This window comes from Chelmon rostratus, chromosome 10 (assembly GCF_017976325.1).
Source record: "Chelmon rostratus isolate fCheRos1 chromosome 10, fCheRos1.pri, whole genome shotgun sequence".
In the NCBI taxonomy this organism is placed as follows: domain Eukaryota; kingdom Metazoa; phylum Chordata; class Actinopteri; order Chaetodontiformes; family Chaetodontidae; genus Chelmon; species Chelmon rostratus.
In genome coordinates, this window is record NC_055667.1 from 6744248 (window position 1) to 6772042 (window position 27795).

The following is a 27795-nucleotide window of genomic DNA, read 5'->3' on the forward strand; positions in this document are numbered from 1 at the left end:
GAGGCATTGGATGCGCGTTGCACTGTGAGAGGAGCCTACAGAGGACCAGATGACACCATCTTGAAGCTTTTAAAAATTTAACGCGTTTTGTATTCATTTACATCTCTCACAAAGTCAGGGAGAGGTCGCAGACTGTTGTCAGCCGGTATTATTTTTCTCAGCACGACACCTGAAATCTCCCGTTGGAGCACATGATTTAATCCGCTGCTGCATTCATATTTGAATCCACATTTTTGTCAGCATTGGTGTGCTGTATTACAGCACATGTTTAGGGTAAAACCTCTGATAATTGCCCACGCGGGTTTGTTTGATTGTTAGGTTAGTCAAGATTGAATCAAACGGGACAGAAAAGTGCTGCTGAACTGTTTGCTATTGGTTAAGATGATTAAGCGCGCTGCACCCCAATGAGTGATGTCACAGCAGATGTTTCCTTTCCAACTTTTATTGTGTACTGTTTATTGTTTATATGATCCCCGTTAGCAACAGGTTCTAGTCCTCCTGGGGTCCAAAAATACATGTGGAATAGAAAATACAGCAAAAATAAAATAAAAGAAGAACCTACAAACACACTGAATTGGTCCATAACCCAGAAGTTATACTACATCTGACCATATTACCAAAAATACATGATATCTCGCTTACGTTTCAAGCTTTTTGTATTAGCAATGTGTTTGATGTGAGTTGGCTCAAATCTGAGGAGGTTCTGCACAGAATAGCTCAAAGTATTTATCGTAGGTTTGGGAGATACTCTCTTTGAGCCTGCTTAGTATTCTGCTGGTGTTTCTGACTGATGTATTTAAGGTGGTCAGAGAAGAATTCAGGTTCTCCCGATAAAACATTTCTCCTGTTAAAAAGCAGAATACTAAGATGCAAGTTCGGTTTCGGATAGGTTTTTATGCAATTAGAAGCTTTTATATATCTTTCTTACTGGCCGCAGACCAAACAACAGAGAAGTATGACCATAATATGAATATACTGATGGTGTGAGCATGTTCATAGCATCTTCAGGACTCTTTGAACTGACGCTTGTGCCTCTTAGGATTTTCTTTACAGGATTATGAATGTACTGAGTCCAAGAGAGATGAAGCGAAATGAAAAAGTGATTCTCAGAAGTTTGGTCTCTTTGATTTGCTCCAATAACATGTAGCTCAATGAAAAGTTAAATTGTGGATTTTAATTAAACTGTTAAACGCCTGCTGTGACATCCCTGACCAGCATGAGGTCAGAAACAGAGCATGTTTGGAAGGTTCAACCCACAGAGAGCAACTCAGCGTTAGTTTTCTAGCCTTTGGACCCTGTGAAACCTGGGATCTGACCTGCTGTTCAACTGGAGTCTGCTGCTTCTTGCCCTGGGCTTCACATAACACTATCAGCTGCTGGGGAGGTTATCCGTGCTGAAAACGCAGGCGTGATGCTGTTAAGTGCATATGGCGTATATTAATGTCATGTCTTGTAAATTACCGTGACGGTCTTGATGCGACCGCTGCCCCTGGTGCAGGTCCAGCCGGATCGGTTGAACAGGAGGCTGCAGACCTCCCCCTCCAGGCAGGGAGTCATCTCACACCACTGACGGCTCCGCACGATTCGCGCTGTGAGGGTGAAAGACAAGAGGGCAAAGAGGCAAATTAGACTGACAGATCCACAGACCCACAGAGAGGCCTCAAAATGTCAACTTTTTCTGGAGCAAACAACTAAACTGTCCTTTTTATGCTTACCAAACAGGAAAGCATCCTCATATGTTGACGTGTCTACAAGCCTGTAGTATTTTAATGAGGTTCTTGTTGAAGCACCATGTCTGAATTGCCTGTGGTAGTAACCTTTACAGACCAGCTGGCGGTCCATAAATTACTCTTCTGCTAAAGCTAGCATGCACTGCAGCTGCACAGAAAGATTGCTCATTCCTTTTGACATTTTGTTTTTTAACATTCCTCTTAAAAGGCTTTGTTAGGTTATTCTAGGTAAGAGGTTCTAGGTAAAAAAGACATTATGCCATTATATATCAAAATATTGTTGGATTTCTTTTCTTGAAGCTACGCTGTACAGTTTGTTTTCAAACTTGCATTCAGTGGACAATATACCACACAGTTCCCCTGTGAAACATTTACGTGGTTTGATTCTGCTGTTCGAGCTTTTCACCATCGAGGCCACACACTTTCTACATTATACTGCAAGAATCTTGGGTATTTCTTTGGGCACAAGAAGTGAGCAGAGCTACATATAGGAATAGCAGGAATAGCAGGAGCACAGGTTCACTGTTGGTGTGCAACAATGGCTGAAAAAGCCATCGCCATCTTTTCTTCCGAGTTCAGAAGAACCTTTCTACAAAAGCTCTGCAGGTAAAGCAGGAAAAAGACAAACATTTGCAGAACAACAGTTGCGCTGTAATTGGGACTGCACTGAATTTGTGGAGCTATAATGATGACATGAAATGTTCTATTTCTGGATAAAATCTAGGATGATCATGCTTTCATATTCTCACTCCTGTATGCATTCTGAACTACAGCAGTAATCGTATGCTGTTACACAAAATAATGCACTGTGATTAATTAGAGGGTGCTTTTTGGAGACTTTAATGTCTGTAGGGAGTCAGTGTCTAATGTTTATTTCTTCCCTTATTTTGGGGGGCATTTGTGTACCTTTTCTAAATAGCGGCACAGGAGAGATGACAGGAAATGACAGGGAAGACAGAGAGAGGTGGGAAACAAAATGCAGCAAAGGTCTCTGATCGAATGCAAAACGGGGACACTGCTGTTCACGGCCCATCCATGCTGGATTTTAAAAGCGTTTCTATTTCAGGTTTAGACATGAACCTGTACGGAGCATGACAGGTGTCAAAGGGCAAAAATATTAATTTGTGTGCACATGTCATCTGGGACAGGCCCCCAGCCTCCCGCGACCCTCAAGGATAAACCAGTATAGCTAATGGTTGGGTGGATTTTTGATTTTATACAGTTGGAAAGCTACACTGGGCAAAATAAACTGCTGTCAGGCCATGGACAACTAATCTGAAAGAGATTTTAAAGAATCACCTTGTTTTTTTTGTTGTTTTGACTTTGGATGGAGAAACTGTAGGTAGATATGATATAAACATAACAACAATATTGTTTAATCGTACGTACTGTCAATTCATGCGCACAGATCATCAATACAATAGCAGGAATTAGTAATATTTCAATCCATACATTAGAGGGAGTGGATTACAGATAGGAAACCAACATGCTTCGGTCTTCTTAAAGTTATCTGTCAGCAGGAGGCATCAGGCTGTCAGAGTGAGAGCCAGTGATGCTCTCATTCTCCCTCTGCAGTCTGTCTGCATGACATTGAATTAGCATTCGCCTGTAGTCGACGCTGATAAGCACTGATTGTTCTTTACACAGCGTGCTAAAGCAACACTGAAAGGTTATCAGCTCTCTGCGGACCTGGCCGGGGCCGCTGCTCCTGCCTACCCGCGATCCCCCTGGGGCAGCACATTGTGGAACGAGGTAACATGGTCGGCAAATTGAAAGAGAGGAACTACAATTCGTTGAATGTCCACGGGAGAGCTGAAGGCGGAACAGAGAGGGAGAGTTAGGAGGTGTGGAAAGGGAGGCCTTGTGACATTTTGCTGTGAGGTATTCCTGGTCCAGGCCTTGTTAACAGTCTGAAATTGGTCTTTGGAGTGTCAGAGCCCGGCCACCGCTCTGCAATAAAGATCTGTCATCTTGCGGTGCTTATCAAGCCGGGTGAACAGCACCCTTATGTATGTAACCACACACACACACACACGCACATACAAAATTACAGCTGTGTAGATATAAAGCAATTCTCCCTCAGCAAATAATAGATATTGTTGACACAACAGAAGAAGAGCTGTGTTTTTTCAGTCTGCCCTCACGTTGTAGTCAGGCAGCCAGGAGACACAGCGGTGGAACAAAACAATCCAGAAACCTGTCATCTCATTGAACCGAACAAGCTTAAGAAAACCTTAAAGCTTCACAACTCCAATCTGAGACAGAGTGGTCATTTGGGCTTCACCCCGAGCAGAGATTCCTCAGCAGGCAGGGGGAAAATCTAAAGTGACCTTCCTCCTGACACAGCAACATGCCGTGGTGAATTTTCATTTTCACAGCCATCCGTCAGGCGCAACAAAGCGTAGATTTATCAGTCAGTTGCAGATGTAGTTTTGAGTACATTACAGGGCCAGCAAAACTCAATTTCCAGGGCACGGAATAAAAGCTGAGCTGGCAAAGCGGCAGGAGTGCTGACTAACCGTGGAGTGCATCAGCCCAGCCAGCCCAGAGTCGCGGAGGTTGGCTAAAATAAATGCATTTTTCAGCTGCTGCCACAGTATCCAGGCACACGATAGCTTGCCCTTGTTACTTTTTCAATGCCATCCATGACAGTGTGACTTGATCTATGATGACTTGATGAATTTCCTGGTGCCGTAAGCCCTGGAGCCGTTGCACAGCGCTGGTTGGGATTAGACCGTCTCTGTGATAACTTCATCAACAACGACATCATGAATAACACAAGGAGCAACAAAATGGCATCACTGCAGTCTGGCTTCAGCCCGTCTCTAGCCCTCAAACCTATCTGTCCAAAATGCTGGCGAACGCAATTGTAGACGCATTAAAAAGCTTAAAAACGACACAACCACCCACACACACGTCAACAGTATCCTCAGCAGACTTTAAGCTGCTGAGCTGAAGCTGTCTGAAAATACCTGCTTTATAATGCTGTTATATTTCATTTGAAAGTACCTTTTACATGCTGCTATCATAATAAACCTGGCTTGTTGGATCACTCAACTGGTGCAAATGGCTGAGAATTATTGCGTCTAACACTGACATTATGGTTTTATTATGCTAGGTATCTGTTGTGTTCATGTTTTCCTGTTTGTGGTGGTGTGCAGCAGCAGCAGCAGAGCTGAAACAGCTGGCTGTGGTGGTGGAAAGAGAGCGAGAGAGAGAGAGTCTCTGTCTGGCTGACACCTGGGTGGCCCGTCCTGTTGCCGTCACTGTCTGAGTCCCACCCGGGGACCGGGGACGTCGGGCCAGGCTTGACGGTTGCCAGGGTCCCTGCTGGGGTACGGCTCTGGACCTCAAACTAGATCACATGCAGGACCATCTGTCCCCCCCCTGCACAGTGCCAAGCCCTGCCCTGCCCAGCACAACACGGCACTGCCAGACGAGACTCAGAGCAGGGCAGGAGGCACAACAGTGAGTCCTGAACCAGACGCACTGTTATTCTGATGAAATCCTTCCTCTGCAGAAGTAAAAAATAACATCAAATTTTCACTAAAGCCACAGGCAGCTCATTTAAAATGTATTTAGATGAGGTACAAGAAACAAAAAGAGACAGTTTTAGGGATAGCTCCTCAAATGCTAAAAGGAAAAACATCAAGAGTGTGTTCAGTGCATTGAAAACATGACAAAAAAGGAAATCACCAAAACAATAAATTGTGCGTCTCTTGTGCTAATTCAATTAAATACATAAAAAACAAGATTAGCTAGCTAGCCTAGCTGGTCACCAAAACATTGTAACAGGTTTTCACAGGCTTTCAGGCTGACGTTAATGAAGCTTTAATCACGGATCAATTTGTAGTGGCCAGATTTTCAGCCCTCTACACAGCGCAGCCTGCTACCACAGGCCTGATGGGCTTTCAGTTCTAATTATGACAACAGAGAAATCCAACATTAAACACATTTTAAACACGGCCAAGCAACAAATGACCATACTTCATAATAAACTGTGTTTTGTTGAGCAAGCTGTCGCTGTGATTTTCTGTTGCGTTTTTTCTTTTCTTTTTCAAAATTGCTTCGCTTCTTATTTTTGTGGTTGGTAGCGTTCGTGCTGCCAAGTTAGTTCATCAAGGTGGCATCAAAGCAGGAAGATACCCAGATAGTGAAACCTATTTGGCAGCATCTTGTTATTATTGTTCCATTCTAAAGCTAAGCTGATTGTTCAGTCTGTGTGGGTGTCATTCAGTCACAAAGTAACAACGTTTGCAAGCAAAGATGAACTTCTGGCGAGATATTTCATGCTAATTTTCCTGCTCACTTTCAAATGCTTCTTTGGGGAAAATACCACACTGTTGCCACAAACACATTTGCTGCCAGAGATATTGATTTTTCTTGTATTTATTATCTCATATATGATTTAGGAGCTAGAAAGCACATTCGCTGAAATTTTAGGCTCCACTGATTTGAAAATTGGCTGGTGATCAATTTAAGATGTAAAAGGAGCATGCTGCAAACCCAAATAATGGGTTATCATGAATTATTTCCAGTAGTTTTTCCTTTCCAGTTGTTTATAATTGCTGTTAAGCTACTGTCAAGCAACTCCACCCTGTATATTTTACAAATGAAAAGCAAAGGACTACCATTTGAGCTTCAGGAATTTTTTTATTGTGGAACATCCGGGCAGTGTTTGGCGGTTCATTCAGAATTTTGAAAATACACATGGGACGGTAGCTTTACAGTGATTAAAATGCAAAAGCATTGCAGATAATTAGTGAAAACAGTATTTCTGTTGGAGGAGGGAAAGTCAATAATTAGTATGACATGTCTGTGTTGTACAGAATTAGTGCTGTGAAATGTATATCATGCAGCACATTGAAATGGGAGCAGATCAGAACAATGGTAGAAAATACTTCTTCTTCTTTTAAAGGGGTCTCTAATATAAGCTTGTTTCAAATAAAGGCCTGGTTCTCTCTGCAGCTGAGGTAAGTAAGAGTGCAACAAATCTTTCTCAATTGTGAATCTGCATTTTAAATCTGAAGAAATCTTCTCCTTTTGCCCAATCTCCTTCATTTAGTGTCAATAATCATTTTGCAGAGTGTGAAAGCAGCAGCTTGCAGCCAGCACATAAACAGTCTCCAGCAGCCTGCAGACTCTTATCGCGGTGGCCATCAAGCTTCATACGATTACAGTGCGATGTGGTGGCATGGCAACAACGGGCCGAGCAGAGAAAGGGAGAGGGAGCGGGAGGGAGTCGGGGAGCAGATTAGAGTGAGAGCAGGGAGACAAGCAAGGAAAAGCACATAATCCTCCTGTGTACAGTGTGCAGACTAAACCTTCACAACAGTGACACACAGCAGCACAAAAAGAGGGCAAAAAAGCTTGAAAGATGTCCTGAAAAAAGGCTAACAAAAGAAGTTATTTTGTAGGAAAAAAAACACACTGCACTTGTCGCATAGTGAGAAATTGTTCGGTGAATTAAAATAAATAAGGAATAACAGAGTAAACATGTACTGCACGAACGACGCAGCCGCCATCTGGGCCAATCAGTCGATAAATTCTTCTTAGCTCAAATATAATAAACTTCATTCACTGCGGGGCTTAGGTAAGCTTGTTGGTGTGTCGTTATGGAAGAGTGAATACTTGTGGGATGGCAAGGGAGATAAAAAATATTTGTCCAATTGTCTCCTTTAAGCTACCAGCTGCAGACTATTGTAAATTTGAAAATGTCTCAAAGACTGCATCATATATAAGCCTCGGATTTTAGCTTGCAGTATTACAGGAAACAGCAAAGGGAACAATAACTTTCCCAGTTTCTCTCTCTCCGCCGGGCTGACATGGTGACACAGTGTATAGTACATGATCAGTGTGAAACGCAGCATTAGCAGCACTCTGCTCTCAGAAAACAAAGCTGATGAAATGATGATGTGCACTAGCCTCTGTTCCTTGCTACCAGGACGGGATTCAAAATGGCGGAAAATCCAATACGACATAAACTGATGGTCTTTGAAGTAAGTTTGCAACCCAAGCACCACTGTGCACTAATTCAGCATCAGTCAAACCTGCAGGGTGCGAGAGGATGTTTACTAAAGTTCCACTTCTGACTCGTAATCCCCCCACCACCAACATGCCAATCACTTTAACTGGCAGTGGAAAGCTTGAACGCTGTTAAGACGAGTCATTTCTATGAGTTTCGTTACAAATCCAGCCAGCTGCACCTGCATGTGACAGATGCAACAAACAGACACATGAACAGGCAGATCCATTACCGCCCACTCATTTAATTTAGAATTCAGGGAGGTCAGGCAGGGGCAGCAGCTGAGGGCAAAATAAATGCTGTGTTCCAAACCACATCACTGATACTATTAAGTACACGCTACTCACCAACCTTCACAGTACACATACAGTTTTTGCAGAAACTACACAAGACATTAATGTACTTTACTGTTCTGAGCAGGAAATTATAAAAGATGAACGATGATGCGTTCCCATCAAACTGGGACTTTGGACAACTGCTGCTGACGACAAAGTACAAAAACAAAGTAAGACGAGGTAAAATGCTTGTGCAACACTGATAGTGAGACCATGCATGTCACTTTTTGAAAAAAGACATAAAACGTTCATTCTCTTACAGGTGAAAAGTTAAAATCAGGAGCATTAAAGAACATTGCTTCTCAGTCCACTACATGGCTGCTACAGTCTCGGTTGTTCTGGTATGACCTGTAGCTTACAGTGGCTAAAGTTAGTTGGCTATGATCAGCAAAGATTTCAATGTCACCGTGTAGCTGACACGACTGAGCTCGTTTGCTGACCTTATAACTCTTCTCTACTTGTGGCCTGCCAGCACTACATTATAGTTTAACAGTTTAAGTTTAGTTTACTTGTGGCCACTGGTCAGCAGAGTTTCTCTCAATTTTCCGCATTTTCATTTTTTGAGATGTTCCTGGAGCTGTGTGGCCATCATCCAAAATTTTTTCCCTTATGTATCTGTACATATGTTGTGGTACAAGGTCCGTCAACACTATACTCAAAAATCAAGCAATTTAGTATGAATACAGACACTTTGAAGGATATTTAAGTGTGTGTCTTTCCAGTGTGAACACACACATACATAAACCCAGTCAGAATTCTGCAGTATGTACTGTATGTATGTACTGTATGTAGTTAGAAACTAGGACACATCTCAAGTCATGAACGCTGTCCATGGTGCTGATTCTGGATCTGTCTTGGGTGTCCTTTCACATGCTGGCAGGCCACTACCAGGCAGTGATGGGCAATAGGTTGTCTTGACTGATCAGCATCATCATACTGTCTCGCCTTTAAAGCCTACTATATACTGTATAGTATATACTGTATATATATATATATATATGTGAATTAGTTGGTATAAGTTTGGTACAGTCTCAGTATGTCTCACTGATTTCACATGCAAAAAAAAGACCTGACGTTAATATCAACCTTTATTGCAACACTGCTAACAAAGACGGACTGTGCAGAACAGATTGCAAAAGTTTGATTGCCTTTGGCGTCGCTTCAACTGTGAATCACAACTTGATCATTCCCAAAAAAAGACAACATCACTTTCCAAGACCATCTTACTGTCGTCTGGATCTTTTCCACGCAAATGCAACAGAAATCATGCTGACAACAACTGACACTGACACACTTTTAGGATTCTTTTTTGGCATTTTGCCTTTATTAGATGGTGACGGTGTAGACACAGCCAGGAAACATGGGGAGCAAGAGAGAGCCACAGCATGCGAGACAGACCCCCTGCTGAACATGAACCAGGAGCGTTGTGGTTACATGGTAACTGTGACGTAACTGCTGTTGGTTGCATGCTCTTGATCTCTTTATCTCTTTTCAAATCACGCCAACCAGAGTTAAGTATGGAACTGGAATTCTATGAGTTCTGGAAAAAAGAAATGGTAATGGTAGTACTTGGATTTCCACTGTTCCTTGCAGTCAGACACTGCTGAGAGTAGATCTATGTTTTTATGTGTGTCGATAGGGGGGCAAACATCAGTACAAGGCAACATATTACATACCACTGTACATGATTTTCATCAAGCTACTTGAAAATCTGAAAAGCAAACCCTGATTTGTGTCTACATGTATGTGAATAATCAGAAAGTTCATGTAAACACTTAATACCAGGCCAGAGTCAGCCAGTGATAGTCCCACTTTCATTGAGGGTAACTATTTCATCACCACACATTTCAAAAAGGCAGTGATCCACCCCTCCTGCTGCTGTGAGTTATATTAAATTGACCCAGAGGACAGTGAACCCTTGCTGCGTTAATAACAGCTCAGTGAAAAGTGCGCAGAAGCCTCAGTGAGAGATACAAACGAATAAACATGGTTATAAGCCAGTAAATTAGTTTATGTGCTTAGAAGGGTAAAGGGGCATTCGTAGGAATTCACACCAAAAGCGAATGTAACTTAATATAGTCTGAGCTAAAGGTCAGAGAGGATATCTGAACAGTGGCAGCATAAGACGCATCGCATTCTCATGCAAAATGCAGGGACTCCACTTTAAAGCCTCGTGAAGACGGACTCCGCTTCAGCTGCCAGCAGAAAGCCTCTAAATGAGCCTGCAAGCAACAGGTTCCACCTTTAATGCACTGGCTATTAATGGAGTGTAGGGTGTGGTGCGGCGGGAAGCCAGTAATAATCAATTTCCTGCTGCTGTAATCATAGTTCTCTGTGAGTTAATTAGCATCTGTTGAGTGTTAGGGAGAGGTGTCTGCAGAGAGGGAGGGGTGGTTGAGATGTGTGTGGGTAGCGTGACACAGGCTGCGGGACTGCGCTCTCATGTCAGGGCTATTAGATTAAGGCTAACATGAGTCATTGCGCGATAGATTTAATGGTACATCTGATGCACGCCATTGTGATATTGTGCGATCCAATCGGCATGGCAGATGGACTGTGTCACACCCCTGACCCAGTCCTCTCATCTGTCTTATCACGCTCCTCTAGATTAAAGTATAAAAATCTTATCTACAAAGTGGACGAATGCCGCACATTCTCCATTACAAGTGATCTTTTTCCAGGGGGGGGGGGTTCAACATAATACAGAGTGAGGACGTCGAAAGCGGCACAAAGTGATCACTAATTTGCTGATGTCACAGCGGCTCACTGGAGGTGGTCTAATGCAGACAGCCGATCACAGAGTTAGGAGTCGATCAGTCGAAGAGGCATCAAAAAGGGAGAGACGCAAAGTGATTATTGATTGCCTGATTAAACAACCAAATTACATCAGCAGTTGCTTTTAATGGAGAAAGAAGGAAGCCTGTACATTTTTTTCTATTGGAGATTTTTTTTTTGCAACCTGTTGCTAACGGTTGCTAATGGAATTGGGTGATATGGATTAAATTAGGGTGTTTTTTGATAACAGTGTTCATGATAATATGATTAATTCTGGCAAACACTTCATTGCTACTTTTACTATTTATTTAATATGTCATTAAAGCAACATGCTGATGATTCGGCTTCAAGTGTAGCGATCACATGATTTCTAGCTCTCGTTACACACCACCGGATGCTTCTGATGGACGGTGCAATAAGTTGACCACTGACGTGATTGAAACGTTTTTTTACCCAACCGTACTGTCACCCCAGAGAGATAAGAGAGAGACATGAAAAAAGAAAGAGGTCCTGTTACAACAGACCTTTTTAACGATATTGTGACATTTAAATATGAAGAGGTGTGATTAATGAAGCAAAGCATTCAAAGTTCAGGCAGAACATTGACGCCGCACTTCTGTTGATGGCTGATTGGCACCATTTTCCAGTATGCTTTACAGTGATGAGCTCGTTCACAGCTGTGTACCCAGCAACATCCCATCACACTATACATATATCATGTAGGTGTACAGCGCAGGCATAATAACCTGACACTTATCACTGTTGCTCCCAATCACGCTCATACCAACGAGGCAGCCCCCTCCACCGCCCCAGCCTCCTCCTCATGTGGCATTTGTCGTGCTGTCGATTTAACCAAGATTAAATGTTCATGGATGTGTTTGTTAAGAGGGACCAGGGGACTATAAATCCTAAATTCTTTGAAACCAGTGTCCCTGACTGAAATAACATTAATAACGACCACGTTGCATTCCAGATGTGACAGATGTAGGGCCCTGATATCGTGGACACCGGTTCACTGGAACGGGACGCATATTGGACTGATTCTATCGGTGATGTTAATAGTTTTCTGTTCTGATTTTTCATGGTGTTCCTGTTCTATCAGAGTTGATGATTCCACATGCCAGTACTCGCCTTTATCACTGTTTATTTCATGTATTTTAGTCATCACTGTATTTTTACTCTACTCTACTGTCACTACGTTATTTGTTTTTAGATGAGAAGGTTGACACCACTCTCAGATGTGCCTGTTCATTATGAAGCTACTGCAAGCGGCTAGTTATTTTAGCTTAGCTTAGCATAATGACTGGAAACAGAGGGTACAGCTAGCCTGGCCCTGTCCAGTGGTAATAAAATGTACAAGCACCTCTAAAGCTCAAAATGTAAAAATGAGAGTTCACCATGTTCCGACAGGTCATGTGCCAGACTATGCTTTGGGTAGTTGCCAGTGTTTATGCTAAGCCGTGACAAGCTAACCGGCTGCTAGCTGTAGTTTGGTATTCACTAAAAGGACATGAGAGTGGTATCAAAAGTGCATTTCCCCAAATGTCAAACTCTTCATTTAACGAACAAAAGTCTGAAGAATACAACTTCACAGTACGTCATCAACGTTATAATCATATAAATAAAGGCTTGAGTCAAGCATTCATCTAGTGTTCACTTGCTGCACATTAAAGGCCAATCATGTTTCAACCAAATAAATGCTCAGAGAGTAATTCTAGTTAAAACACAACACTGCTATGCAGCTAGTGAATCGTTCTGAGGAAGAAATTCATGCAATGGACCCCAAACAGACAAATCTCAGAGGGAGTCTGCCAGAATATTGTTGCTCATCTCGTAATAAATGATATTGCTACTACAGGTGAGACAAAGGTGCTCATGATGGGAATAGTCATGGTTGTACTTTCAATAAATGGGTTAACTTCAAATGAATTAAATTTCAGGAAAATGAAACTGTCCTTGTTAAGGATCATCAGGGGAACATTTTTTCATGAAATCAACATTAATTTATCCTCAGACTGAAGCACCACCGCGCTTCACATTTATACATTTGTATGAAGTTTTGACTCACTCCGAAGGAAATCTGTAACATAAGCCCTCCTCCGGGCAAGAGGGGTCATTCAACTCACCATCTACGCATGCCGGCCTCGCCCTGGTGGTCCCGGCGATCTGGCCTCTCCGGCAGGCGCAGCGGGCCGTCTGCCTAGCGATGGTCCGTCTGGGAACGCTGCTGTCTCTGTTGAGCATCACTATCTCGCAGGTTCCCACCGCCAACTGGCCTGCCAAACACCACAGTGAGGAACAAAGTATGTCACATTAGCATAATGAGACTGTAATGAACATATTACAGAGCAGCGACTGGCGTTCGAAGGTACAAACAACAGGCCGTCTGGATGCGGGGCCCTTGTTTTTGGTCTGTGTAGCACTGAACGGTTTAATACTCTCATTTAAAGTCTCAAATAGAAAAAATGAGAAACTGATTTCAATGCTTTAAAAGCAGCAGGCTAGAATGCCTCTTCAGAAGCGGTGCAGCGTGGCTGGCTGCTCTGCTGATAAAAGTGTCTTGTAGTGATCATGTGGAAAACCGTCCAAGAGGCTGTTTAAAAGACATTTTCTATTTGGCTGGTCGCAACAGCAAAGCTTGAAGATATGAAACTTCTGAAAGGAAGAACTAACACACTGACTGGTTTGTTCTCGTTAGCGTGTTCGGAGTAAAATCAGAAGTGTTTTTCTGATCAGGAGCATGAACGTGCTCAGTGAATTTCATAGTGAGCAGCCCGTTGTTGTGATTGTGAGATACCGAGACTGTCCTCAACAGAAGAACAACAGCAGGGGTCATTTACTCAAACGCCTAAAACAACATTACATCATGATTACATCTACCTGACAAGTTTGTTCTATAGATTTTCATATTTGGTGTGTAAAAGGTTTGGTGGTACAAGCAGTCAGTCCACCACTTCGGTCCAGACTGACATGTCTCAACAACTATCGGATAAATTGCCATGAAATTTTGTGAAGACATTCACGGCCCCCTCAGGGTGATCACCTGAACTTTCATTTAACACCACCATCTGGTCCAAATTTCGCATATGATTTGATAAATGGTTAAATTTGATTAGATAATTACTGACATTCCACAACCACAGCTGTATTATGTGTTTAGTGCTGAATAGCAAATGCTAGCATGCTGACACGCTAAACTAAACCGGTGAACATGGGAGCAATATACTTGCTGAGCGTCAACATGCTAACATGCTGATGGTAGCATTTCGCTCAAAGCACCGATGTGTCAAAACACAGCATCACAGAGCTGCCAGCAAAACTGTCATGATGATATCTGGGCAGTCATGATCTCATCACACAGGATTTCTATGTCATCATTTTTGATTCATTATATTAAATTCACTTACATCTTGCGAGTTAATACTAACATCATGTCGGAGATCATAGAATAGAACAGAATTTGAGCAGTGAACTGTTGAAACCTGGACCGCTGGCTGAAATAATGAGCGACTCAGTGAAGTGTTAGTGGCTGCTGGTCACTGCGCTGCTACAACAGACCAATTTTCAGGCCAAGTTAAGCTCTACTGAAAAGGCAAATGGGCAGCATGTCTTAAGGTGATGATTACCTTGCTCAGAAATCTCTGCCGTGTGGGAGTGCTATTCTTACACCTCTATCAAAGCACAGAGAATTACTTCAATAGTTCTCCAGGCATTACAAATTGATGGATGACTCCCCGGCCGGGGACCCCTGGCTGCGCAGGTTTTTTTGAGTATCAAGTCTGTCAGGATGTGATTTCTGAATTAATTACATAAGCTGGAGAAACCCGCAGTTCACAGGGGTGTTTCAGCTGCAAATGGACTACTTGGGAGAGGGGGAAATATTTCTGAAACAAGAAATCATCATCTTGACTTTTTGTGTTAGGGGAGTTAAAAGAGTTGCTAAAACATTTTTGAAACTTTTACTCCGCAAATTGCGTGATGAAATTATTCCAATTTAAATCGTGCTCATTTGAAATATTGAGGATGAATTCATTTAGATGAATTTCCAGCAGCCGGAGCTGCTCAGCATTCAAACACCGGGTGCGATGGTCTCACACTATTGTTAAGGTGAGGAGATGAGCTTTGTGCCCAGAATTGCAGCTGTAGCGCTCGCATGATGATGCATGGTGATCATTTGTAATGAGCCACACTGAAAACTGGGCAAACAAAAGAAGAGCTGTAACAATGATGTCTGCAATGTTTAGGTTTATTAAATGAACCCTCTGCGTGGCCTTTTGTAGCTGACAGTCGCAGTGAACACTTACTGTTGAAGCAGCAGTTTTGTTTGGGTAAATTATTTAGAAACCCATGGGAACACATTTAATTGACTTTTATTTAGGCCTTCGTGGTGTGTTTGAGAGGAATTATTAACCGTTAATAGTCTTGTGTTTGATAGATAAACAAGCTTTAATCACAGGAAATTGCTTGAGGGCGCTTGCTGCTGCAACAACACGTTTGTTTCAGTACATGTTGATGACACATTTTCCAGCTCACCTTTGCCATTTAAAAGCAGAGCGAGGCTTGTTGTATCCTCAAATTATTGCTAAGAAACAAACCAACAGCCTGCTGAACTGCAACTGAACAACATTAACGTGTGCAAGTACATCTAATCTGACTTATCTTGAGCGTCGCACATTTCTTAATAAGTGCAATATAAGTGTGAAGTTAAACGATTACACATCACAGCTTATCTAGAGGTAGAACAGCGACGCAGGAGAAAAGTTGGGGAAACTTGCTTCACCTTTGTAATGATCGGGAAAAAGTAAGAGTTTCTTGCTCCCTTTCTTTACTGAATGGAAAGCTGCCAGCGAAAGCCATTCAGCCTGACACTGAAATAAAATGAGCTCGGTGAAGGTGGGTTAGATTAGAGTCTGTGCTGCAGTTCCTGTAAGGTCAATCCCTGGCATTCACCAACCATCACTCCTCTATACTGCTGCTTCCTGTTCTTCCCAACACCCTCAAAGGCTCATTAAGCGAGACGCTAACTGCTCTATAGCATGGAATGGCTGTAATGATGGCAAAGGTTGAAAGGGTTGTTGATCAACACAAATGAGTCATAAAATTATCTCAGCAGGTGCTGAGACGTCCAAGTTTCAAACGCTACTAAGTTTCAGAGCGAGACATGCTGGAAACAGTCCAGGTGATGATTGCTCTTCATTATGGTGACCCTGTGAGCTTTCTTTCAGCAACATCATGAGGTCAAAATGTCTCACTGGCACCTGAGCAAAATTCAACTTTGGGGCTTCTTAGCTGTGAGCAGAGTCTGCAAAGACACGTAATGGATAGATAGAGTGGTATCAGTTTTCTCCTCTAACTAGCCTGACAGTGAATAAGTGTGTTCCCAATAATGTCAAACTATTCCTTTAACACCCTTATCATTTTAGCTGATACTCTACTTAAGATGTGGATATTCAAGATATTGTAAATTACAAAGAATCAAATGATCATAAATCAAGTGAGCCTTGTTGCTGCTTTGTCTGTTCTCCAGAAGATTAAACCCTTTTCACTTTCCTCCGGCTCCATCGCCTCAAAGCAGCAGCTTCTCAGGCCCGCTAGCCAGGCTTAAGGCTTTTACCGAACTATTTCTCCCTGTAAGTAGCCGTACTCAACACCAAACTTCTGCCAGGACAAACAGGACAAATCTGCACACAGGATGGTTGCTGCTGGTCTCTGTGGCAGCCACTGTTTGTGATTTAGGCTGATAAGATTGGTGTATTTTTCCATGAAATTATTACCTAGACCAGCCTTGGGAGTCATAAAACACACTCACCTCTACGAAGAACTGCTATGCACATTTCATTTCATAGCATCAGCCCTTGCAGCCCACCCACTACCCACCACCCAGCCCACCCCACTCTCTTTTTGCTGAGGCGAGTCCCTGTACACTTGGTGGCTGCTTGGAGGACAGAGGTGCCATCACATATCAGTGCTCTCTGCCATGTTTCAACACTGAACAGATGAATGGGCTTCATGCAATAAGCCTGAAGGAGGAGGATAGTAAGGCAGAGGGGGGAGTCGAAGTGGGGAGTTGTGTAGTGAGTGGGTGGCTGTGTGCCTGGGGAGGAGGGGGGGGCGCTCCTTTGTAAAGTGCCGTGAGCTCCACAGCCAGAGCTCCATCATACATACAGGAGTTAATTCATATGACAGCGGGTTCCTGTCACTCAGCAGCATGACGACACTTGGCCTCGTCTCTATTTCACATAATGAAACAGCAGCAGCGAGGAGCGTGCCGAGCGAGGGATGCCGCCGCGTCGCCGTCCGGGCTCTGGATCCTGTCAGAAACTAGACAGCTACAGGAGGCCGGTACGCGGCAGCCTGATGACCTTATCGCTGAATCACAACACTACACAGGCACAAAGTGGCAGCGCATGCATGCAAACACGGGCAGCTCCGTGCTGTACACATCAGCGCTTTGATCAGGCACGCTGCAGATCACCAAAGAACAGGAGGACAAATATCTTAATATCGCCGCCTGAAAGAGGCTGCCAGGAGTCCACACTTGCTTTCACCATCTTCCCCTGATTCAATGTGCTGTGGGATGGAGAAACGATGGGTATGATGAGGTTATTCAACTCTAGAAACGCGGCAATGGCAGCAACATGAATATAGAAAACCACCAATTATCATCCTTCCTGTTAACATCTAGCAATCTGCTCCAGCTATTTGCTGTTCCTTATTGAGACACTTGCACTTAGCAATTCATTCTCGCTTATCTCTCTTCTTGTTTGTCTCTTTAATTAAGAATGTGCAGATACATCAGTAGTTAGTCCTAACTGATAATATACCTTTATCAGATTTAACAGACAAACACATCAGACACAGCTCAGCACTGCTCCCATACAAGTGAAACCAGATTGGGAGCTGCTCTGTTTCTCCTCAGGGAATTTGCCATAAAATTATATGACAGGCTGCACTGAATGAACTATGACAAAGATTCCATTTCCATATTAAAACAATCTTCCTTTATAGATTGTAATTACTTGCGGGCTGCTAAAGATGGGAGTGAGCCTTTACAATGTTTTATTGCAAAGAGCGCCTCGGCAAAGTACAGTTTTGAAGCATATTTATAAAAAAAAATCCACTTCCTGTAAAGCCAGCGCAGTTAATTATTCATGACAATATGTATTGTATTTGGTATTATTCCCCACACAGGCACAGCTATCGCGCAGAGCCGTTCCGTGCTGGCTTGGCTTAAACTTCCTGGCACTGAATCTAACCAGTTGTCCCTGAGAGAGCCAATCAGACTCTAATCACTACACTGGCATACAATAATAAGTCTGAGTGATTATCTTCCTTCCATTGTATCTTCCTGTCTTGATAGAAGTGTCGTTCTCAAGGATGAAAATGGGGCCGCGAACAAAGCGCCAGTTTAGAGAGCATGACAATCATATTAACATGCATCAATTCAGATATGAATTCGACCGATCTTTTATGGAGGATTTAAAACATTGTATTGAGATGTTATAAATATTAATGGTGCAGGTAATCAGTCAAAATTGATTTGTAGTGGCGTCTCATTTTTGCATGTAATGCGCACTCACTATATCCTCAAATCACCACAAATCATACATCCATACAGCGACCTCATGCTGCTGAGTTACTGTATGATTTCCTCTTTGGAAGCATATGTTTACAGCTGCAGCTAATGATTACTATCATTATCGATTATGGAGTGTGTAATTGAACTATTCAAACGCACTGTTTTTATATAGTGCCGTCCGGCCGAGCAGGACAAAGTATTTTGTAAAGCCCCTCATTTAAGCACACTCACACACGAATGGTAGCGGAGAACCATGTGATTAATCGATGGCCTCCCACCTGAACCAATGTCAGATGGTGAAAAATTGTTTGTTTTGTCCGACCGACGGGTCCAAAACCCAAAAATATTCAATTCACTGCACTAAATCCTTACAACTGAGCCTCATGCTAGAATTACTCATACAAATAGGTTTGCTCTTGACAGGCTTTCTGCATTAATCAGTGTTTTTATTAAACCAAACTGAAAGCAAAATCAATATTCTGTTCGCCATGTGATGTGTTGTGTTCAGGTGAACAGCCTCTGTTCCCACATGTGACTGTGTAACATCACCTGTCATGAAATGTATTCTCCTGTCTGTTCTTATCTCATTCTATCGAAGCCATGGACCGCTTTGCTTTAGCTAACATCAGACAGAGGCGTCTGACTTCATGTGCAACTATTCCCTCTTTACTTCTGGCACAATACATCTCTGCAAGGACACCATGTTGACAGTAATACGTCCACTGACACTCCTGCCCTTGTTATTTTTTCATCTGCTGATGTCCAGCGGCAGGGCTTCGAGCTCCGGTACGTGAAATTCTTATTTGAACTTGGGTGACATTTTTTTCTGACTGACCCACAAACGGAGCGGAACGAGAAGCCCGACAAAGCAATTTGGCGGTGTCGAAGGAGTTAATGTTCCAAATGTGCACCTACTCGTGGACAGCTGGTCTTCATCAAGTCCAAACGAGTGATTTGAGGCAGGTTTGTGCAGTTCAAAGGGTTTGCTGAATCTAACGGAACAGAAAAAGTGAGAGGATGAGAATGACTGTTTCTATTATCGATAAAATCTGATGACTATTTTCTTCAGTAATTGGTTAATCGGTGGGTCTCAAAAATGTTAGAAGAGTGCCCATCGACATTTTCTGATGCTTAAGGTGGTGATATTAAACTGCTTTTTTTCCCCTAAATTCACACAGTTTAAAAGCTCTATGTTGGGAATGTTTGGTATTTTTGCTTAAAAAATGACTTTAATGATTAATCAATTATCCAAATACTTCCCTGTTATTTTCTGTCGAACAATTGACTGATTTCAGTCCTATTAAGTATATGAACGCGCTCTTGTATGAGGCCCACTGTTTGGATGTTTGCCTTGACTTAAAAAATGAATCGATTATCACAGTGATTCACCAGCAGTCAGCTGACAGATTAATATACATTGGTTATTCACAGCGTTACATTGGATAAAAGCGGATGCTAATCAACTCAATCCGGCAAATGAAAAGGTAATCTAAGTGATTTTTATCTGGATTTACTGTCCACTGCTGCTCTGATTTTAATTGCAGCGCTAAGATTTAATTTTCCCTTCATGCTCGTTCTGATCTCGCAGCCCTGTCTGTTATTAACAACTCAGGGCGACATCAAACGGCAATCTTATTCGACCGAGCATATGCTAGTCAAGGCAGCCACAGCCAAGTGCATCTCATTACCTTAACACCATTTGACGCGTGCGGCGCAGTAGGTGGCATGTAATAGGACACCAGGTGAGAGAGGCAGATGTTTGACTGACCCCATGCTATACGCTTCCTGACATCGCCGTGATCTTCTGCTGCTAAACAAGTAGGGCAGCAGAGCAGGGGAGCAAAACATGTGCTTTATATTAATGCGCTTGGTTTAAAGGGAATACCGCCGCTTGATTTCACCTGCTATTTGAATACTCTACAGCAGCCCGATCAATATTTATGCAAGTGAACAATTCTCTGCTGAAGTCAGAGGACCTGTAATGGTGTCTAAGTACGCAATTTAATCCGAAGCTGACAGAAATGAATCAGGGACGATGGTAAAGGGAAGTGCGGGAGCAGCCGGGGTGACCTCCGGAGATGAGGGGTATGTTATGCTATTACAGGATGGAGCTCATTTATCTGTAAGCAGTAAAATAAGCGCTGTGTTGGCCCACAGTCCACCTTTTATTGTTCTGAGGAGCAGTTCCAGCTCTCACATCCTGATGACAATCCAGGCTGGAGTTTCTGCTCTCAAAAGCTCTTCATATTCACAAATGTGTACCTGCGTTGTATTCAAACGAGGGGATTTTTAAAGCCGAGTGTGATTTCTTCTGCAATCACGAGCACCCAGCGGGGCTGCATTGAAAGAGAGAAAAGAACTGCACCCCAGCGGCTGGGACGCCGGAGATGTGCTCTATTTGCCCAAATTTAATTCTCATGTCAGGTGTGTACACTACTCCACCCACGGGGAATGACAAATTGAAACTTCTCGTAGCAGCGGCAGGACGGCGCTCCCTCGGGAGGAAGCCGGGCTTAACAGCGTTAGATTGTTTCCTTTCTCAATGGAGAGCAGGAGAGGCTGTATTGTAGTTTGCTAACATCACTTTACAGGACTTCTAGGTCTTTGCAGTTCTTTTTTTTTTTTTTTGTAAAGTTACCACTCTGTAACATTCACTGCTGCCATTGTGTGACATTGCCAAGGGCTGCTTTAAAATAGAAAATATTCCCCTTACATACATCCCCTGCCAGGACCGACACTGTAATTTAGGCCTGGTCTGTGAAACGTCTTGTACAGCACACATGATAGAGGTGGCTTATGATAGATTTCCGTTGCAGTGATGCAGCAGTCTGGGCTGCAGAGATATTACAATGTAGAGTACACTCAGACAATTGGTTGTGGATGAATACAGGCTTGAGGCATAAGGAGTGAACGTGCAATATGCCTTGCAAAAGCAAACAGCAGCACTGCTGAATGGAATGCAGAGAGGACTGTAAAGCCATGGTGACTCACTTCAAATTTCACTCAGATACCCCTCCAGGATGCCCTCTTTCTTTAACGCAAACACAGAGAAAATGGTGAGCGTCACACGATTATTATGACCTCATAAGTACCGTACAGTGCAGCGTAATTGCGTGCTTTGCCGTTCAAGCACAGCCCTCTCCGACAATCACGATCACGGCATCAGACAGAAAATAGAACAGAACACAAGGCTAAAGGAACACAACTCAAATCATTTACACCACTCTGCCAATGATGGAGCAGTTTCAAGCCCAGAGCTTTCTGCAGAGAAAATAACAATGCACAAATACAGTGAGCGGCGCACTACACTCAACCACAAGGGAGGTCAAAGCTGACGGCTAGAAAAAATTCATACTCAGGGAGCTATGAAATATGAGCTTTGTGTGCTGCCAAATTGATTTAGCTGTAAAAATTCTTTTCATTTTGTTCCATAAAGATGCTCATACTTTTACAGCTCCGCCGCCTATAGAAGCAGGCCTCGATGATTTGCTTAGAATTTACAACCAAGGTCATAATCAAAGCGGGTCTCCCTCTGCATGCTTAATGCCGCCTTGAAGAAGACTGGAATGGAAATCATCCTTTTCACTTCAAAAAGTCGGTAATTCTCTGCTACTCTGATTAGTTTAATGCTTGGATGGATAGGCCCTGCTCCCTGAGTTAAAAGAGAATACCAGCCAAAGATTTTTAAATTCATCATTCTAGTGCCCCATGAAGACTCGCTGTCTCCCACAGGAGCTGATTTGTTAAAGATGGGAAAAGTAAGCGTGATAGCATTCGGAATAATTTGCAGGGATAAAATCAGTCAGGTTTGTGAACGACACCGGGGCGGGAGACATCAGACACATTGCAGGGTTCGCAGCACAAAGAGTGGCCTAACTCTGTGAGTCCATCATCAATGGAGCTCTGTGCTGATTGTAAAGCCACAGTGAGTCACTTCAAAATGTAGTGATGCTGCCTGTAGACGTATCTCATTAAACGTGTGCTGTCAGAGCAGGATGACAGGCTCCTCGGCTTCAGGACACTGTTATTTGTGTGCCGAAGCACTGATTGAATTACTCAAACAAATCAAAGTGCCGCGTTATTTATGACATGTGACATGTGCTGTCTTTTGCACTAATATGACACCAAGTTCAGAATATAACTGATTGATTTTAGTCATTAGGTTCATCCAACTTATTTGCTGTTCCTCATTCTCTCACACCAACAAAACAGCGCCAACAACCACAAAATTAAAGCTGCACCTATGATTTTATTAGCCACTTGGGGGCAGCAGAACACACTGAAAACACAACAACTAACATATTATCCATTTAAAAAAACTCTTACAACGCATGAGGTTAGCCAACAACTGCCTATTTACACATTCAGCAGACATGGAGCAACATTAAACCTGCAGCACAGAACTTCTGTCTCCCCCTTTTGGCAGCGAGAGTAATTACATAAACCTTGTCAACATGCTAACAAAGTCATAGGCGTTGCCATTCACCGAGCTGCTGTAGCCGACTTCGTTGCTCCCCTCTTCAGCTCTGGCAACCAATCATTGCTGGTTGATGTGAAACACATCACTACCGGCGCGACAGCCTGGTCACCACAGGCACCAAATTGAGAAACTCTGATGTACTGCGACATAAAGAGAGATTTAGCTTGTGGTGAAAGGCTTAATCAGCTTTCTGTGAACTCGTTTGACAAGGGCTTGAATGTGATTTCATCATTCATATGTAAACATCCTGCATTCCAGCTTGAACATTCATTTTGAGTTGTTTTTCTGGCCACCTGATGGATGTAAGCCCAATATTCAGTCTCCTCTAAGCTTTTTTCAAGGTCTCCAACACTTCCAGAGACAAATGCCTGCCCCTTTTTAGCCGCTAGGGATTCAACTTTCTTCAACAGCTAGTTGCAAACTTCGCCTATCTACCATTTGTTGCCGGGCGGGTAGCGTAGTGGTTGTGTCAGAGCTGAAAACAGCTGCCTGTTGCTGCTTGAAATGAGACTGGTGACAGAAAGATTTGTGGGCTTGAAAACCAAAACCAAGAGCTCAGAGATGCTAAAAAGCTCAATTGAAGTGAGGGGAACTGCAGAGAAGAGTGAAAATACTCTGTGGGTTCTTCACTGCAATCCTTTCATGAAGTCATTTGATCTGATATTAAAAAAAAATCTATTAGGTGAGCTTTAAACTCCTTCAACAGGAAATCAGAAGAAAGATGTCACGCTAAATAAGCTGTTTGATTGACAGGTGAAAGTGCAAGAGAAACACAGCAGAGAAGAGCACTTCCCCTAGCATCAAAGATCTCGAGGATTTCGACTTCTAAGATGCACAATGGCCTCATTTGATCAGATTTTAGAAGGAGGAATGTTTCCACCTTAAGCTGGAATTTATTCGTAACATTTGAATTCCTTGAGCGGAGTTAGAGCAAAGGCCGACAGTCCATCCACCTACAACTTACAAATGTGGGCAAAAATGCTCCAGTCGTCCCTCCTCTTCACACATACACACATTCACACACTCGACAACCCAAAGGTTTGTGTTTGACAATGCAGGGAGGAGTTGCCACTGCTCTCCGACTGCACCACTGAACCGTGATGTGGTCCAGTGAGAAAATCCAGACATTTCCAAATTTATCGTTGAATAAACTGGCAACGCTGAGAGCGGCTGACAGGCCATTCATCGTGGAGGGCGCTGGCCCAATGGCATGCGCGGACAGGTCCGCCGCGCTTTGATTTCCTGTCCCGGCCGCCATGACAGATGAGCTACAGAGAGGGTGGAGGCGACGCGGCCTCTCACCACCACAGGGCTTCACCTCTCTGGTCACAAGTTCAACCGCACTCGTCGCTGCTTCCAGAGCCCCGGAGGGCCATGGAGGTGGAGGTGGCAGAGAGGTGATCAGTGAAAGTCATGGGTGCTTAAACTCCATCAGTGGCGAGCGCTCATAAAAACTTATACTAGCTGATGAAACGACAAAAGAGCAGCGGTGGTCAGGACTACTTTTACAAGAGTGCTGCCTGGTCAAAGCAGCCACTTTCAAAGGGGGATTTTGGTAGGATTTGAAGATTACAAGCACGGATTAAAAAATACTACGTGCCTCATTCTTAAAATTCAGCTCAGAGCTGGAAAGGGGAGTGAGCGACACACAGGGAATGTCAAAGCTCAAATCATATCCAGGGGTTTTAACTAGCAGGCCAAACCCAGGAGAATCTGCTTTCTTTAGAAATACCAACGTTCACAAGACTGAATGATTCTGAACAATAACACACTAATGAGATCATTTCACATGAAAATGAGTCAATAAGAAAGGGCTGAGGGGAAGGGGAGGGATGCTGTAACTCCACAGATAACATGCAGAGGCTTGAGACACGGTTCAGGGCCGGCAATAAACTGCTGGTGACGGTGGTATTTTGGGAGAAAACACTGCAAATTAGAGGCAAAGGGAGCACATTTCAGTGCACAGGCAGTTCATTTTTCACATCAGTGTCTACTTTTGTTCCCGGCCAGCTGCCAAAGGCATTGATGTAGGCACTATCCCTCCTCCACATGGGTAATTATACTGCTGGCCAGTGCTTGATTAAAAGATCTAATCTGTAAACTTAGTGTTCAACATCTCCCAACAAGTTCCAGCGCTTTAAGCCTGTTCTCTTCGTCTTTGACGGCGGCGGACTCCGAAATGTTTTGGCATGGACAGCGGCCAATGAAGTGCAGGGGAACATCCTTTTGCTTTCTATTCTGTGTCAGGGTGAAGGTGTAATTGCACCAGCGGATGTATTATTCAAGACGAGAGCACGGCATGGACGGATACAGGCTTAACATCAGTGAAATTATGAAGCGTTGAAGGCAGCGGGCCTTTTTCCTGCCTGCACCAGGTCACTAAAAGAAGCAAACTGTGCTGCTTTGTCACCTGGAGCTCAATTCTGGCTTTGCTCAATTATGAAAATTCCACAAGGCAGCAGAGAGCCTGCATCAGAATAAGTGAGGTTAGTTATTTTGGCAACAAGGTTACAGCTATTCAAAATACTGCTCCAAAATTCAGTTTCAAATTAAAAAAATGTCCTGTAAGAATATTATTGTGAAGACATGGTCACAGTAATATATAATGCAAGCTCCCAGTAATATTATAGTGCTGCCAAACAAAATAAAGAATGTGCAAGGCCCTATAATGTCACTTTATTATGTCCAGTATTATGCACCCACTACAGGAATGTTATTATAGACAAACCACATCAAAAATACCATAAGGTACAGCAAGGTCACCATAAAGTGAGCAGCGATGAGCGCAGACACAGTCTGAGTCCCTGCAGGGAGGTTTTACTGGACATTATGGGGATTTTTCCTCTGGATCAGAGGATCAGACCACACCATCTGCAGCCGCGTCGCAATAAGACGCGCTCAGAGACAGCGGTGCTGCTGACAAAGTGATAAATAGCTGTAAGTGTCTTACCCTCTCTGAGTAGATGGGAGTAGATGAGCCAGAGGAGCAGCAGGCAGCAGAGTGACGCACCTCCACCTGCGGAGAGCGTCTTCACTCCAGACTGCATCCTACACCTTCAGCCTTTCAGATTATCCAAACTTTGAACGCTTGTGCCCCTCAGATGTCAAGCAGATCAGCGGAAGAGTGGCTAATCCAGTGGCGTCTCCACAGCCTGTCGTCGGCATCCATTTTGAGGTTATAATAGGAGAGGGACTGATAGTAATCCCCCCCTTGCTTTTCAAATTCCCTCGGTGAGCCGCATATCCATCCAGGCTGCTCAGGGCGCGCGCACACACACACGCGCGCGCACACAGACACACAGAGGGTACAATGTCACCAGATCTGGCCAAGTTTACGCAGCTGTGGCTTCAGGAGCTGAAATTCACTGGCTGGCTTCTGCAAAAACTGGAAGTCTGTGGAGGAAGAGGAGAAAGCAGCGGCGGTCCCCCGCAGCTTCGATCCTCACACGGAGATGCTGATGATGCTGGTAGTAAATTCAGCCGCTCCACATCCCCTGAACGCCGCTGTCACCTGTTTTTTTTTTTCCCTCCCTCCTCCTCTGCGCTCCGCACTGTTGTTATTATTATTCCCAACCAACTTCTGCACCGAGCCCGGCTCTGTGCGACTCTACAGAGGGACGCGCAAGTTAACCCGGGCGGACATGACGAACATAGCAATCAGCAGGCAAACTTGTCCGAAAACGCATCACTCCAGCGTCCAGAAAAAAAAAAACCCGACGCCGGAGAGACAGCTACAGGCGCAAATGCGTCATATTGTGGCCACATATGCGCACAGCAGCGCAGGCGAAATGTCACGTCAAAACAAGAGCAGCGAGTGTTACGCAGCGCACCGCCGCCGGACAAGACGCGCTCCGAGTGCGTCAGTACGGGCTGCGCGGCGAAGTTGGACACACTTGTCACCTGTGCGAGCCTTTGTGGTAGGCTCTGGGTAAATGTCAGGGCTGATGCCTTTGCACCTCGGGCTCGAGGAAAAGCTCCCCTCCCCTCAAAGTCATGTGTTGGTTACAGATGAGTGTGTTAACCCGGCATCATTCAGTCCCGGCCGGCTCCGAATTTGCATGCAGGCGACGCCGAAGAAGAGGATTTCCCCTCTTCAGTCCACGGAAGTAAACGCTGCTGCTGCTGCGCCCCGAGTTGCCTTCAGTCCTTCAGTTACAATGTTTCCATCTGCTCTCCCTCTCTCCCTCCCTCTCTCTCTCCCAAACACACACACACACACACAGCGCCCTAATTTCTTCCGCAAAGTGAGAGAAAAAAAACAACTTTGAGCTCCCAGGCTATAAATCCCAAACTGTAGATGATGATGATGATGATGATGATGATGCTTATTTATACTCGGTGAGATGTCCCATCTCGGGCCACAGGGAGACACAGAGCAGCACCAGCCTCCTCCACATTCTGTCATGTTACCCCCCCCCCCCCCCCCCCCCCGTCTTTGTGCCCCCTTCCATAGGTGGAGAACGCCCTTGAGGGCTGCGCGATCTGAGGACTACAGTTAACATTCAGCACACTTGCATTCTGGGAAAATGTGAGAGGTCTGTTCCTTCAGAGGACTGGCGGTATAGCACGTGGAGCGCCTCGGAGCTCTTTAAAGCAGAAGTTACATTATTATATATTGGCCATAAGTCTCTACTGTGCACACATAGGGGCACGTGCTTCCCTGTGTGTGTGTGTGTGTGTGAGCTAAAGCTCTGCAGACGTCAGTCTATCTTCTGTAAGAGCACCATTTAAGACTCCCTTGCCACTCAAGGACCATTACTATAACTCACCCCCCCTCTCTCTCACACACACACACACACTCACACACATACAAACACACACCAAATTCCAGTGAATGTGCACTTTATTAGCAGGCTGAAAAGTCCCCCCCT

The 27795-nt window shown here is 44.0% G+C and overlaps 1 protein-coding gene across 1 annotated transcript; it reads right to left on the reverse strand.

Moving 5' to 3' along the window:
* Positions 1–489: 489 nt before the first annotated feature.
* tafa5l (TAFA chemokine like family member 5, like) lies at positions 490–26008 on the reverse strand. Its single transcript, XM_041946785.1, has 5 exons — positions 25875–26008; positions 12992–13141; positions 1462–1589; positions 1317–1376; positions 490–498 (listed from the first exon to the last, which is right to left on the reverse strand). The coding sequence occupies exons 1-5, from the start codon at positions 25969–25971 to the stop codon at positions 490–492; spliced, it is 444 nt and encodes a 147-aa protein (XP_041802719.1). The 5' UTR covers positions 25972–26008.
* Positions 26009–27795: the final 1787 nt, after the last annotated feature.